Genomic DNA, 13,142 nt, shown 5'->3' with positions numbered 1-13,142 from the left:
AGGAACAACAGAATTGACAATGAAGTTTCAAAATCTTTCCTAACAATCAGCAGATATACAGCAAAACAACTGCTGGAATATATGAATTGTCTATCAAAGTCCATTGATCCCAAAAACTCACCTTCCAGTAACTCGTAAGTCAGAAACTGCACTGTAGTACCATATTGAAAATTCAGAATAACAATTAATAAAAGACTTTGAAGTATGTGGGTTGTGATATTCCCAAAGCCTTAACATCCCTCTCAGTGCTAGAAATATAGAATATGGGAATGCATGAGATACCTAAGTTATCATCATCAACAAAGCATATATACAGAACCCCGAAGGTTATAATAATGATCAAGAAACATAAGATATTCCTATTAATGAGAGAAAGCTTCAGACACAAGATTTTTAACAAGTACACCAGATCTTGCAGAGAGAACTAAGTTACAAGAAGGATTATTCAGCTGCCATATCACCAAAACTGCAATAGCCTTGTTGGTAAGGAAATTATCGTATCCTTCATTTTTCTAATCCAGAGAAAATTGAGATAATTTTGCCAGGGCAAAACTCTGTGAGAAAAAATATAAGATGGAGGATGAGAAAAGACATAGAAATCTGTTTGATGCCTACTTTATTCAGATCAAAGGCCTTATGAATCTTCAATATCCAATATTCTACTATAAAGATGGAATTGTGCCTCACAAATTATAGAACATCATATAATTGAAGGAGAGAAAAGCGATTAAATCATTGATTTCCCTTCATTTCCAACATTACTAATTAATCACTTTCTATTTTCTTCCCTGACACTTAACAAATAATAGCATTAAGCAAATTGGGTAGATAGAGAGATAAGATACAAATATTAGAAGCAGAAATACATATGATATGAGAATTTTGTCATGATGGAAACAGAAAAAAAAGCATCCTTCCTTTAAGAATTATGAAAAAAGAAAAGAGTCACAACAGGTAACATAACCTGAAATTGTACAGAAAGAATATCAGCAACACACAACTGGTCTAAGTCCAAAAATTATCTGAGAAGGACCAGATCAGCAACAAATGAAGAATCTTGATCGAGAGCTATCTGCCTGCTTCTGTAGTTCATATCTGATGACAAGCTTCTTGCAGTAAAATATCTATTCATACTCAAATTGAACCTCCACGTGCATGTACTTCCTCATGAGTTTTACAATGGATGAAGTAAAGTTAGCCAACATGTTGCACTCTTCATGGGTTTTGGTCTCAGACACAACCCCATGGACGACCAACTTCTTTAGAAGAGGGCACCTTTCCAGAAGTCCTGAAACCCACGTTGAGAATAGGTCATTAATTACCGTCCACCCAAGTTCCAAAACAATCACATTTTCCAAAACAAAAGAACCTTGTAAGCCATACTGAAGTGCTGCCTCTCTTAGGTCATAACTCAGGGATAGATGGCTCAATAAAGGAAAGCATGAAGAAATTGTCTCTATGTCAACAAACTCATCATCATCGTCAAATACAACACCCCATAGCCTAAGCTTTCTCAACTTTGATGATCGTGAGATCATATGATGGAACTTTGCCCACATGATAGTGAAATTGCTCACATCAACAATCTCCAGGTTTTCAGCACTCTCTCCAATATCAAGATGGATGACACTAACATCATCAACCTTTAGGAATCTCAACATCCCCTTACCTACAAGCTCAAAAACTTCAAGTGTACAATCTTTCAAGTGCAACTTTTCTAGGCTATCTGCCTCCAAAATAAACTTATCCAAACTGATAGCTTCAACATAAATATCCTTTAAGGAACAACTACTCAAATCCATCATTGCCTGTGGATCAGACATGACAATATCTAGACTGACGAGGGCCAAGTTCTCAATTTTTGGACAGGCAGTAAGAAGAAGACTCAGATCCAAGGCTGATATACTGACATAACTCAAAGAAAGAGATCTAAGACAAGGAAATTTCTGATAACAGGGTTCAACTCCGGTAATTGTATTGTGAGCCAAAGCCAACACTTCAAGCTTCTGCCGACCACACTTCTCTAGGATATTAATATTAGGTGTTGTTCTCACATTGTAATGCAGCTGGCGTAAAGTTTCTCTAGTGTACATGAGCCAAGCAATCACCGGAGCAGCAGAGAATTCATCTACATCATCCATAATTATGGAAAGGCACTGCAGTCCTTTTGTTTGGAATATAGTTTGAGTAACAAGTATCTCTAGTCTACTAGTGGAAAATTCATGATACAAAGGCCAATCATTAGAATTAAACGTAAGAGTGTGGAGATGATTCCTCCAAGCTTCCTGCCACTTCCGGCAAGTTGCAGATGCAATTACAACATCCCGGGCAGCCCCAAGCCGCGATAGTATGTTCCCAACTACCTCAACGGGAAGAGACTCCATATCTAACCAATAAAACAACGGTAAAAGAACGGACCACAGGAATGCAACAGCTCACCCAGTTTAATCAAATTCTGGAACTAAGTGCAGAAGTAAGCAATCCAAATCGACATAACAATTATTCTGGTATTTCGAACCTACCATCTGATTTATGCTCAAAGCATTCTCCCTGAACTGTCGCAGCTGATCAAACCCAGAAAGGAAATGTCGAATCTTCAACAACCCCAACTAATATCTTCATGAAAGTTGGGTCTATTCAATAAGAAGTCAGAAAATCCGAAACAACAAGCCCAGAATCCGTTCATTCAACAACACATCCGCGTTTTTTGATTCTAATAGAAACTGATCAATGCTACAAGTACAGTATCAAAGTCTTTCTTCACTTGAATATCTAGGGAAAGGCATAAACTTCCGTTAACTTGAGAAACTATCACCAAATCTACACCTGAAACCATATGTTGAAGAAAATGCATAAACTTACATATCACGCCAACATTTATAAACCAAAAGCATAAAATATAGTTACAAGCACCGGTAGAAAAAGAAGGGTCCTAACCTGAAGATTCCGACGATAATAAACGGAAGCGGGAACGATCGGTGGGAACAATCAAATCGTACGCATAAAAGTGTATTTATAAATAGAAAGAGAGATTTGGGTGAAAAGAATAAAGAGGGAAGAAGAAAGAGTTAAAAAAGGGTGGAATCTGATTCGCTGGAAGGTGGGGAAAAGGTCAAGCAGCTGCTCTCTGCGTGTGAGTGCGTGAAAACTGAGAAAATACAACATAGTGAAGGTGTGTATGTATATTAGTACGTCATAAAGAAGTAGTGTACAGTGTACACCCACTTCACTTCAATTGGGTGTATTTTGACGACTGTATTATTGTTTTGTTTATTTACTTGCGTATAAAGCTTAGCCAATCATATCGAGAGAGAGAGAGTTTAAAGTTACTTGAATTTGGACAAGAAATAGATATATTCGTGCTTTTTTTTTAGTAGTTATAATTATTTGAGAATTAAGTATGAAACAATTTCTCATATTAGTTATTTGGACAAAGGCACAAAAATTGCAACCAAAAGTATTTGCTAAGATTAAATTACAATCTCTCGTTAAATTTGATATAATTTCAAATCTCTTATTATCGAGAAATTATCAATACCATAATCATTTAACAACTAATACAATCCATTAATCATTAATTTAAATTTTATGATTAGCTAACCAAAAAAATTTTATGGATTAAAAAATTATAACTTTTTTTATAATTTTTCAATTATTTTTTTTAAAAAAAATACAACAAAATCAAAATTAACAATTTTAAAACTCTATCTTAAAAATACATAACTTTATCAAATATTATGAATATTGATAATTTCCCAAAATATTGATGTGCATATTTATAATTCCGTCAAATTTCAAATAAAGTCGTTGCATTTACCAATATATAAAGTAGAAAGAAAGTTAAGGCCTATATCTTACTTGCATTCCTTTATTACAGATATCATTTTCTATGAGCCGATCCACTAAATCCTGTCCAAATTTAGTGAAAAAGTAAAACCCAATCAAATCATTACAGTACTTAATACTATGTGATTAGAATTAATTCGACAATTCGAAGTATTATCAGCTCATCTTTCCCTTCGTTTTCTCTTCTTGTTTGCTTCACTAGTATTATGTTTTCCGACTCTCATAACTCTTGCCTTTAATATTGCCAAACTTAACCAAATTATAAAGCTGTGCCAAAATATTCACCTTATCCACAAGCAAACCTTGTCAAGAAACAATTAACTTAGGCCAAGACTTGGTCGTTCTGTAATTTCAACAGAAAGGAGTTGCCAGGTGATTAATCCATCATTCCCAGCAATACCATCCACAAGCACTTGCAAGAGATACTGCACCTAATATCGCTGCTGCAGAATGAATCAATTAGAAAATGGGAAACAACATGATCCCCACGGAATGAAGTTTCAACCATATGCATAAACTGCTGTTTCTATTCTAATTTAGTTATGGAATAAAGTAAACTGCATTTTGACGATCGTACTATACATAGTTGGGGAATTCAGATGACGGCTGCTAGGTGGATTCGAAACCTTAGTTTCACATGGGTTGCGGTCTACAAATGAGAAATGCTTAGATGTTCTGGCAAGCTTCATCATGTAGTAATGAAAGGAAGCTTCCGTGAGAAATTTCATAGCAACTCAAGGGCTGGTGCCTTGCTTTGCAAGTCTGCTTCTAGCTGCTGTCATGGAAGATTTCCGGAAAAGTCATCGCCCTTCGAGATTGATTGATAAATATTAATTTTGATCTATTCACAAGAAAATAAGAAAAAACTTACTTTACAAACACATCAAAACTATATGAAAGACAGCAGTTGAGACTCCAGTTTGAAGCAACAAAGAGGATGGAATAACCAAATTTCGTGAGGTTATCCAAGTTAGAATTTAAGAAAAAAGGGACTCAAATGAGTCACGGGAGCATGCAACAGGCGCAGACACCTAATAGAAAGTCAGTAGATGTTTGCACTCAGCAAAGAGTAGATCATGTGACCACCTAAACTAGGTTCAAACTTGTACAACCAACAATGCAATGGATTACAAGTTACAACAGCGCCCCTGCATTAGTTTATCTGATAAAAGTAGCAGGCAAATTTCTTCGGGAGTACTTCAGAACACATTCAACACTTGGCTCAAATCCTATCAATCCCAAATACCATACAAACAGCTTATCAAAGTTGTACTTGTACGAGTTAGCACCAATTTAGGTGTCAACTTGCAGAAGTCGATACTCCCAGAACCCCAGCAAACTCAATTCAAACAGTAAGAACAGACAGAAGATAAGAAGATAAATCTCTCTACCTAATGTCTTTCAACTTTGATAACAATGTAATAGTCATACAAGCATTATTACATCCCCCGGACTTCTCACGCCTTACTCAATCCTAAAAGACTTAGGTTGGCTTAGTATAAAAGGCCATAAAAAAGTTGAACCCAGGCTGCACTTAGAGAGTGACTTGTTGAATGAGGTGCTCAACTGCAAATCTAAAGGTATGATTTTATATGTAAAAGAATAATACCATTCCTAGTTAAATTGGATATTTAAAATTTTGAAATACCTTGTAGACTCTTTTCATTATCTTTTAGCAATAACAAGAAGAGATAACTTCGGTTTTCTTTACCTTCGATAAGAATATTTCCCTATTTTGGTTCGAATGAGATTCAAGGCCCTTATTTCACGAGTGATGAAAATCCTTCGTTGTCTGCCCTTCAAAGCTATACCAATATGTAACTAAGAGCAGGTAATGCTATTATTTCATTGTAAAATTAATTTACATTAATCGATGCTGGATTTTCCATTGCAGTACTGTAGAAACTGACTTCAAGTAGTTGGAATTATTATAAACATTGAACATAAACTAAAGGCAGCATTATTAACATATAAGTATCAAGAAAGTTATAATTTCTCAACCTGTATTCAATTACATAGATTCTAGTATTATTTGAATAATTTGAAAAAAAAAAACCAAGTATCTTTTAGGAAGGAGTCTAGAATTAATTATTGGTTCTTAAATTAAAATGGAATTTATGCAATCCCACTTATCAACTTTATTGCGCCTGAATACAGCCAGAAAGCACCTAAAGGAGAGTAACTGACTCAAAAAGTGCCAAAAAGCGGGAAATACAAAGTTCACAAGAGTTGGTGAAAACTACGCAGACTGCTTAATTGTGGTTCCTCATATCTGTGCTTATTTCATTTTATTGATTTCCCAAAGGCCATCTCTCGCTTCGGCAAGAAAGAGTCTCCACCAGACAAGGTCAGTCATAAATTTTACTTATTTCTAGAATTTCTGGAGTTTAATCCGGAGATTGTTCAGATTTAGAGCTCAGTTTTGTTTTCAACAATTAGATTTTGTTTGCAATTTTGTGCACTCAATTTATCCATGTGTTCTAAATATAAATCTACATTAACCTAGTTTCTTTTTTTGTCTATATTTAACAAGAGCAGTAATTTGAATCTCCGCAAAGTTTATCCTAGAGAGGAAAGAATAGAAAAGTCTGAAGAATTTAGTATAGAAGAATTAGTCAGTTTGAAGAAAATAAGCATGCCGTAAAATCTTCTATGTGGCAGACTAGCGAAAAATTGATGGTTATTGAGCATTATTGGGGAAAAAGAGTGTCAGAAATGATAAAGTACAAATGCAAAGTTATATTTAGCTACAACCTCGACATCTTAGGAATATGAAAATACAGGAGGAAACGGGCTAGACCTGAGAACTCAAAACGGGATGTCTTAATAGTAGTTAATTCAAAATTCTATTCTCCAAGATAAAATGGATGATAGCAAGGGAGATTAGGAGTGGATGGGATTAATAGTTAGGGCCTTGACAATTATAATTTTTCTGTCAGGTATGTGAAATCTCCTTGATAATGAAAAAGGTGTTAGTAGCTAGACTAATGTTCTACATGGACTCTAATACAAAATAGACCTGTGGAATATTTTAAGATAGAGATGTAACTCTCTCCCTTAGTTAAATGTTTAAAAGTACTCTCACTCTATTATTTGTTAATCATGTACTCATTTTGTGCAAGGCTGTAGCCATGAAGTATTATGGTGGGAACTGAATTAAACATGAATGAACAGAAAATAGATTTGATGAGGCAGTTTACATGGGCCATACACTAAGCCATGTCATTTAGTATATTGCAGATTCAGTATAAAGACATACATAAAAAAAATTAGTAAGTAGAGCAGTCATAAAAAATGAATAAAAACAAAAATTTATGTTCCTGAAGTCGGGACACAATCTCCAAGAACAAGAAACATAATGTTCAGGAAGTCAACATATTCATACAGGGAGCCTAATGTTCACAAGGTCAACATATTGTGCTCAAGACCAGTCTAGCCACATCAATGAACTTAATTTCTAGACCAAATATCAGATTCTCAAACATACATAATAGAGAACTATCAGATTCAGTGCTGCAACCTTAGGTGCAAACCGCATTTTGATGAAGGATTAAAGTTGCCTAACTCAAAACCCCACCATGCCCTCACTTGTAAACTAACACCTTCAAAGAAACAACCCCTTTCCACTCATACATTCATCAACAAGTAAAATGTTTACTCAAACTCAGAGTTCTGATTGATCACTATTTTAGAGGATCTGATCATGGTAAATAACATGTCCTTGTTAGGAATAGCAAAAGCAGCAAGCACAATCTGAAGTTGCTGTTTTCTGGCAGCCTTAGGGGCCCACCATAGAGTCCTTACCCACTTCTTGATGAGTGTTTTTCAGGCTATACAGAAAGGGCTTTCCTACATGTTTGAATATGGGCAAAGAATATAGCACTTGACTGGGCTCTAAACAAGATGTCATTTTTGATAAAAATTAAGATCACATAGTAATTTTTTTGAAACGTAGAAAAAAGCATATTATATTTCGCAAAGATAGCACTTTATACATACGGCTTCAAAATCATTAGATATTAGTCAGAAAGAGAGAAATCCCAAACCAATAAGGGCAATTACTGAAACTACACTAAGAAAATCAAGATGTCTGGACAAGGGAGGTGCCACATTCCACAACCTTGCTTTCCAAGGAATGGCAATTCCTCTCATTGCCATCACAAAATGAAAGCTCTAAAGAAGCTCAGCCAACAGAATTTTCTTCTTTGAGAATAGCGTATCTCAAGAAAAACCTAATTTCAACGTCTAGCCTGCAGCCAATGCATATATGTCCTGCAATGATGTTATTTCATACCACCAAGTGCTGAACTCTTACTTCTTTCACATGCAATTTGGTTTACAAAGTGCAGATGGCCAATGTAGTACCAGGATACAGAGGACATGGTGAGTTCCAATTCCTAAAAATGATGGCTGAGGAGATCGAAAAGGGATATATACCAGGTTCAACTTTCAGACCAGAAAGCCAGGTTTATGTGTTCAGGAAGTTTCGTGCAGCATTTGGTGCAATTTATTCAGATCGTTTTCTGAGGTCGAGATTCAAACACCTTAAGAAAAGGTACCAAGAGTTCTCAGAACTGCTGAATCAGGAGGGAATTTACTGGAACAAGAAGCAAAATGTTGTTCATGGCAATGAGACAATATTGAGGACGAAATACAAGGTAAAGCTGTCTGTCTCTCTCATTCATTTCACACACAACTTCTCAGTTCTCTCTCATTCAATCTGGACGAAAGATATTACAGATATTATAAACATATGAATCCAAACAGTCCATTAACCTAAACAACACTTTGCTTCCCTTCCAGGCTCGTTTCAGGAATGGAGTGTACATTGGAGAACAGAATTTTGACCTCATGTGCCAGATCTTTGAAAGTGGAGTTAAATTCGAGTAATGCAAACTGCTGGTACCCATGTGTGGTACTTTAACCTTGTCAGAATAATTTGATCTTTTCCCAATAATTTTCATGTTTTGTTAAAAGTTCTGGTATTCAAACACCATCAGTCTGAAAATTCTATCAACCCAATGCTTGTATGACACTCAGACAGTCAACATTCATACAAGCTAGGACTTTCTCTTTTCTTTAATGAGAAAATAACGGTCTACAGGTGCACATCTCTTATCCTTCAGTTTGCATCTTATTAGTTCTCCCCACAGTCAATTTTGGTCATAGTAAATTAGTTATGACAAACTTTATAAAGGGAACGGTTAACAATCAATAGGCCAACATCCATAAACAAATTAGACCAAACCAATCTCTCTCTTGGGCTTATCATGGTGTTATGGATGTGTATTATGTGTTCTTTTTTTCCCAATTGTGTCATATTATATATTAATTGATAATCAAGGAGTATGTCAGGCTGCTGCAGCAGTCGCTTCAGGCTGACGATGTAAAAGGACTATTACATATTCTAGCAGTCATTGCACCAGTAAGTCTCAAGGTCATTCGGCCATCGGTGGTAACACTATTTCTGCAGCCTCCGCCAAACTTGTCGTGGCCATGTAAATAGCATTTTACAGTTATCTGGAGTATTATCATTTGAAACCCACAAGTTACAATACAAAAACTAGCACTACCTGATTTCCGTGTTCAAGGAAAAATCAGTCACACGAAAATTACAACTCTACTTGCACATATTCAGTTAAACCTATAAAGCATTTAAAAACAAAAAACACCAAAATTATAATAGTCTGACTACAAACAACAATCCGCACGGCCAAATACATACAAAAACAAATGAAGAAAAAAAGAAGGCAAAGTGCAGTTCAAACCAATATGAAAATCAAGTAAGGTTCAAGTACAACACCTTACCAATTTCCGGCCGTAGTCGGCGGAATTGCTTCACGCCGACGGTTGGAAGCGAGGAATGAATGCTCACCAAAAGTAAGGACTTTAAGCTGCAGCTGAATGCCTGAATCTCGTACCAAAGTAAGTTTATATACACGGTGTTGATTGGGCTGGTGGGCCTCCTTTTACTCTAATATATTTTGTCTATATAAAATAAGTCCAGGCCCAATAGTATTTTTATTAGTTTGGGGCTACCTCAATGAATCGGACCAATTTCTAGTCAGCAAGCAAACAGATATTCTTTTCCTAATTAAAGGACATGGCAAATCACGTGCAATGCATGCACTATTTCTTGGTCTTATTTTGTTTGCAATTTTGTGCACTAGAGAAAAATTGATGGTTATTGAGCATTATTGCAGAAAAAGAGTGTCAGAAATGATAAAGCACAAATGCAAAGTTATATTTAGCTATAGTCTCGACATCTTAGGAATATGAAAATACAAGAGGAAACGGGCCTGACCTGATAACTCAAAAAAGGGTGTCTTAATAGTAGTTAATTCAAAATTCTATTCTCCAAGGTAAAATGGATGATACCAAGGGAGATTAGGAGTGGGTGGGATTACTAGATAGGCCCTGACAATTATAATTTTTCTGTCAAATATGTGAAATCTCCTTGATAATGAAAAAAGTGTTAGTAGCTAGACTAATGTTCTACATGGACTCTAATACAAAATAGACCTCCGAAATATTTTAAGATAGAAATGTAACTCATTCCCTTAGTTAAATGTTTAAAAGTACTCTCACTCTATTATTTGCTAATCATGTACTCATTTTGTGCAAGGCTGTAGCCATGAGGTATTATGGTGGGAACTAACAACTTCGGGTAGCTACGAAATCTGATGATAGGCCTAAATTTCGAAAACTAGACATATGCCATGGAGTCGCCTCCCAATGCTTTGCCGAAAGGATCCATGCCGGAAGAAGGTTCAACTTTCGAAAAATGATACGAGGACAATTAGAAGGTTCACAACATTATAGGCTGACGAATGCCAAGAAAATGATGATCGATATGCAAGATGTGTACATAGTCTCTGACCGACTGCACCACCCTCAACATAATAAATTAATTTTATTCAGATAATATAACATAAAGAATTGAAATTGGTGATGAATATATCACTATGCTCATAACTTATAATTCAATACTTTATTCATGCGATGTATGTCGGTAAAGGACATCAAAAGTTATTACATTTTATTATATAATAGAGGAAATTTTTTTATTTAAATTTAATTTGATAATTATTAGGTGGGTGGTATTTATAATTATCAAATGATTGATGCATATTCGATCAATTCCAATTTTGAGGTAGAATTTTCCAACATACACGAAAAGTCCTCAGATGCGAACGCCTCTCATAGCCGAGCTAATTGTTGGATTAACCTTGCTATAACCTCCATCCACCACCAGGTTCAGTCCACTCACATACTTAGACTCATCGCTTCCAAGAAAGATCGCCGCTTCCGCTATATCGTCCGCTTCCACCGGCGGCCCCTTCAGTGTCGCCGACGCAGCCACCCACTCAGCCGCCTTCTTCACGTCCACCGCGCCTCCCATAGCGTCTGCCAACATCGGAGTCGGAATCAGGAAAGGAGAAATGCAGTTGACTCGAATCCCGTGTTTCCCGAGCTCCAAGCAGAGCTGGTTTGTGAGCCCAATCACGGCGTACTTGGAGGAAGCGTACGAGATCGGGAACTCAAGGGCGGTCACGGCGGAGACGCTCGATGTGAATATGATGCTCCCTTTCTTCGCGGGAATCATCACTCGCGCCGCGTGCTTGGCGCCTAGGAACGCGCCGTAAACGTTCACATTGAACACCTTCTCGAAGTGGCTCTTTTCCGAGTCTAAGACTGAGGAGTACTGCATCGGCACGGTGATCCCCGCGTTGTTGAACATGATGTCCAGCTTACCGTGCTGGGACACGGCGCCGTCGACGGCGCTCTTGACGTCGGATTCCTTAGTGACATCGCAGTGAACATAGGAAATGGAGGGGAACTCTTTGCAGATGGCGTGGCCGCGCTCGTCCTGGATGTCGGCGATAATGACTTTTGCGCCGTGTTTGGCGAATAGCTTGGCCGTAGCCTCGCCGATTCCTCTGGCACCGCCGGTGATCAGTGCTACCTTTCCTTCTAGCCTGCCATATATATATACAGGAATATAAAAACAGTAACAAATATATGATTCAAATTTTATCCGAATATTTCTTTAATTAACAGTTGTAAATTGAGTGGAGAGCAACTAGTTACATAAAAATTATCGTAAAGTTACAAATTTGTCTCAATTGATGTAGATAAAATGCAAAAAGATGGATCACCTATTCGCCATAGAATCAGTACTTGCCAAAGACGTGGTCCTATTAATTTGCGACTACTGATGAAAACTCTTCTTACTCGTGAGGTTGCAGTGGGTGAAATGGGTTTGTTTTATAGTGTAGATTAGACAACTAGTCAAGACGAATGGTCTAACCATGTACAAGGAATTAATGATAACAAAATTGGAATGGGAGTAGAAACTCTTGACTAGTCATAATTTGGTTAACCACATTCAAAATTGACAGCTGATCAGGATGGTTTTTCCTTCAACGGCGTGACGTAATTAAGGAAGCAACTCAAATTCAATGCACAATGTAGTGAACTGAACCACAAGCATTTCAACTCAAGTACCTTATGTCTAACACATGCAGCATCAATTATATGCAATATCAGTTATTGAACAAACGAATATGCTAAACGACCACCACATATAAAAGTTGATGCATGCAGCATCAATCATTGAAGAAGCCAACATGCTAAATGACCACCACATATAAAAGTTTAAACGGTTAAGTGGCCGCTGTTGACCATTGGGTTGGGATACAGCATATTGATACATTGGACTGGAACAGTTCATTTATTGCACTAAAAATACGTAGCTTAATATAGTTTGATTTCTAGCTATCATCGCTTTCACTAGTTAACAGATCTTCGGCCTCCGGTGCCACTTTCTCTTTGGCAGTTGTAGTACACAGCTGCGACCGGCGAGCCAAGGTTGTAGAGTTCAGCAAAGTCTCTGGTTATGAAGTTCTGACGCCACCCTGGAGCATACACCGTCTGCCGCCCCAGCTGACGGAACAGCACGAAAACAAGGCGGTGGATTCCCATCGTCGGCCGAGGGCTTTCGTAGCACACCACTTCAGTTCCTGAACCAAGAAAATAAACATTAGTGATAGTATCATTATTCATAATTTGTATTGAGAGAGAGTGCTTTTTGTTTGGTCGCTGACATATGAATTAAACATATATACCGTATCACTAATTATAATTCCTTCGTCACTGACTGTTAATAGTGACAGTTTTGATATATTTTTATCACTGTTTCAAAATGAAATCCAATAAAGAAGTGGCCAATGACAAGCCAGGAGTTAAAGCCGCTGGAATCCAACTTTTTATTTGGGGGGGGGGGGGGGGGGGGG

General features: G+C 37.0%; 3 protein-coding genes and 1 long non-coding RNA gene across 10 annotated transcripts in view; 1 reads left to right on the top strand and 3 right to left on the bottom strand.

The window, feature by feature from the left end:
• LOC105174073 (F-box/LRR-repeat protein At1g67190-like) lies at positions 854-10,664 on the bottom strand. 7 transcript variants are annotated; one of them, XM_020698015.1, is made up of 5 exons: positions 9,650-10,664; positions 4,132-4,687; positions 2,938-3,148; positions 1,370-2,826; positions 854-1,288 (listed from the first exon to the last, which is right to left on the bottom strand). In XM_020698015.1, the coding sequence occupies exons 4-5, from the start codon at positions 2,382-2,384 to the stop codon at positions 1,125-1,127; spliced, it is 1,179 nt and encodes a 392-aa protein (XP_020553674.1). In that variant the 5' UTR covers positions 2,385-2,826; positions 2,938-3,148; positions 4,132-4,687; positions 9,650-10,664; the 3' UTR covers positions 854-1,124. The 7 variants fall into 7 exon arrangements, with proteins under 7 accessions (XP_020553674.1, XP_020553672.1, XP_011094350.1 ...); XM_020698013.1 differs by having other exon boundaries at positions 854-2,386; positions 2,523-2,826; XM_011096048.2 differs by having other exon boundaries at positions 854-2,826.
• LOC105174072 lies at positions 4,701-9,641 on the top strand. The gene is made up of 3 exons (XR_002288081.1): positions 4,701-6,193; positions 8,196-8,504; positions 8,650-9,641. It is a non-coding gene; the product is annotated as an uncharacterized LOC105174072 (long non-coding RNA).
• LOC105174071 (secoisolariciresinol dehydrogenase-like) lies at positions 10,823-12,147 on the bottom strand. The gene is made up of 2 exons (XM_011096044.2): positions 12,006-12,147; positions 10,823-11,825 (listed from the first exon to the last, which is right to left on the bottom strand). The coding sequence occupies exons 1-2, from the start codon at positions 12,014-12,016 to the stop codon at positions 11,030-11,032; spliced, it is 807 nt and encodes a 268-aa protein (XP_011094346.1). The 5' UTR covers positions 12,017-12,147; the 3' UTR covers positions 10,823-11,029.
• The window catches only part of LOC105174211 (protein HEADING DATE 3A), a 3,179-nt gene continuing 2,312 nt past the window's right edge, over positions 12,276-13,142 (bottom strand). The window contains exon 4 of the mRNA XM_011096238.2: positions 12,276-12,869. Coding sequence (XP_011094540.1) covers positions 12,640-12,869 — 230 coding nt within the window. The 3' untranslated portion in view covers positions 12,276-12,639. The remainder of the gene's footprint in view (positions 12,870-13,142) is intronic.

Source organism: Sesamum indicum, linkage group LG11, assembly GCF_000512975.1.
Source record: "Sesamum indicum cultivar Zhongzhi No. 13 linkage group LG11, S_indicum_v1.0, whole genome shotgun sequence".
In the NCBI taxonomy this organism is placed as follows: domain Eukaryota; kingdom Viridiplantae; phylum Streptophyta; class Magnoliopsida; order Lamiales; family Pedaliaceae; genus Sesamum; species Sesamum indicum.
This window is presented reverse-complemented; position numbering and strand designations above follow the sequence as displayed.

Excerpts from the sequence above, each read along its gene's own strand:
- LOC105174073 (XM_011096048.2), bottom strand. The coding sequence starts at position 2,384 with ATGGAGTCTCTTCCCGTTGAGGTAGTTGGGAACATACTATCGCGGCTT.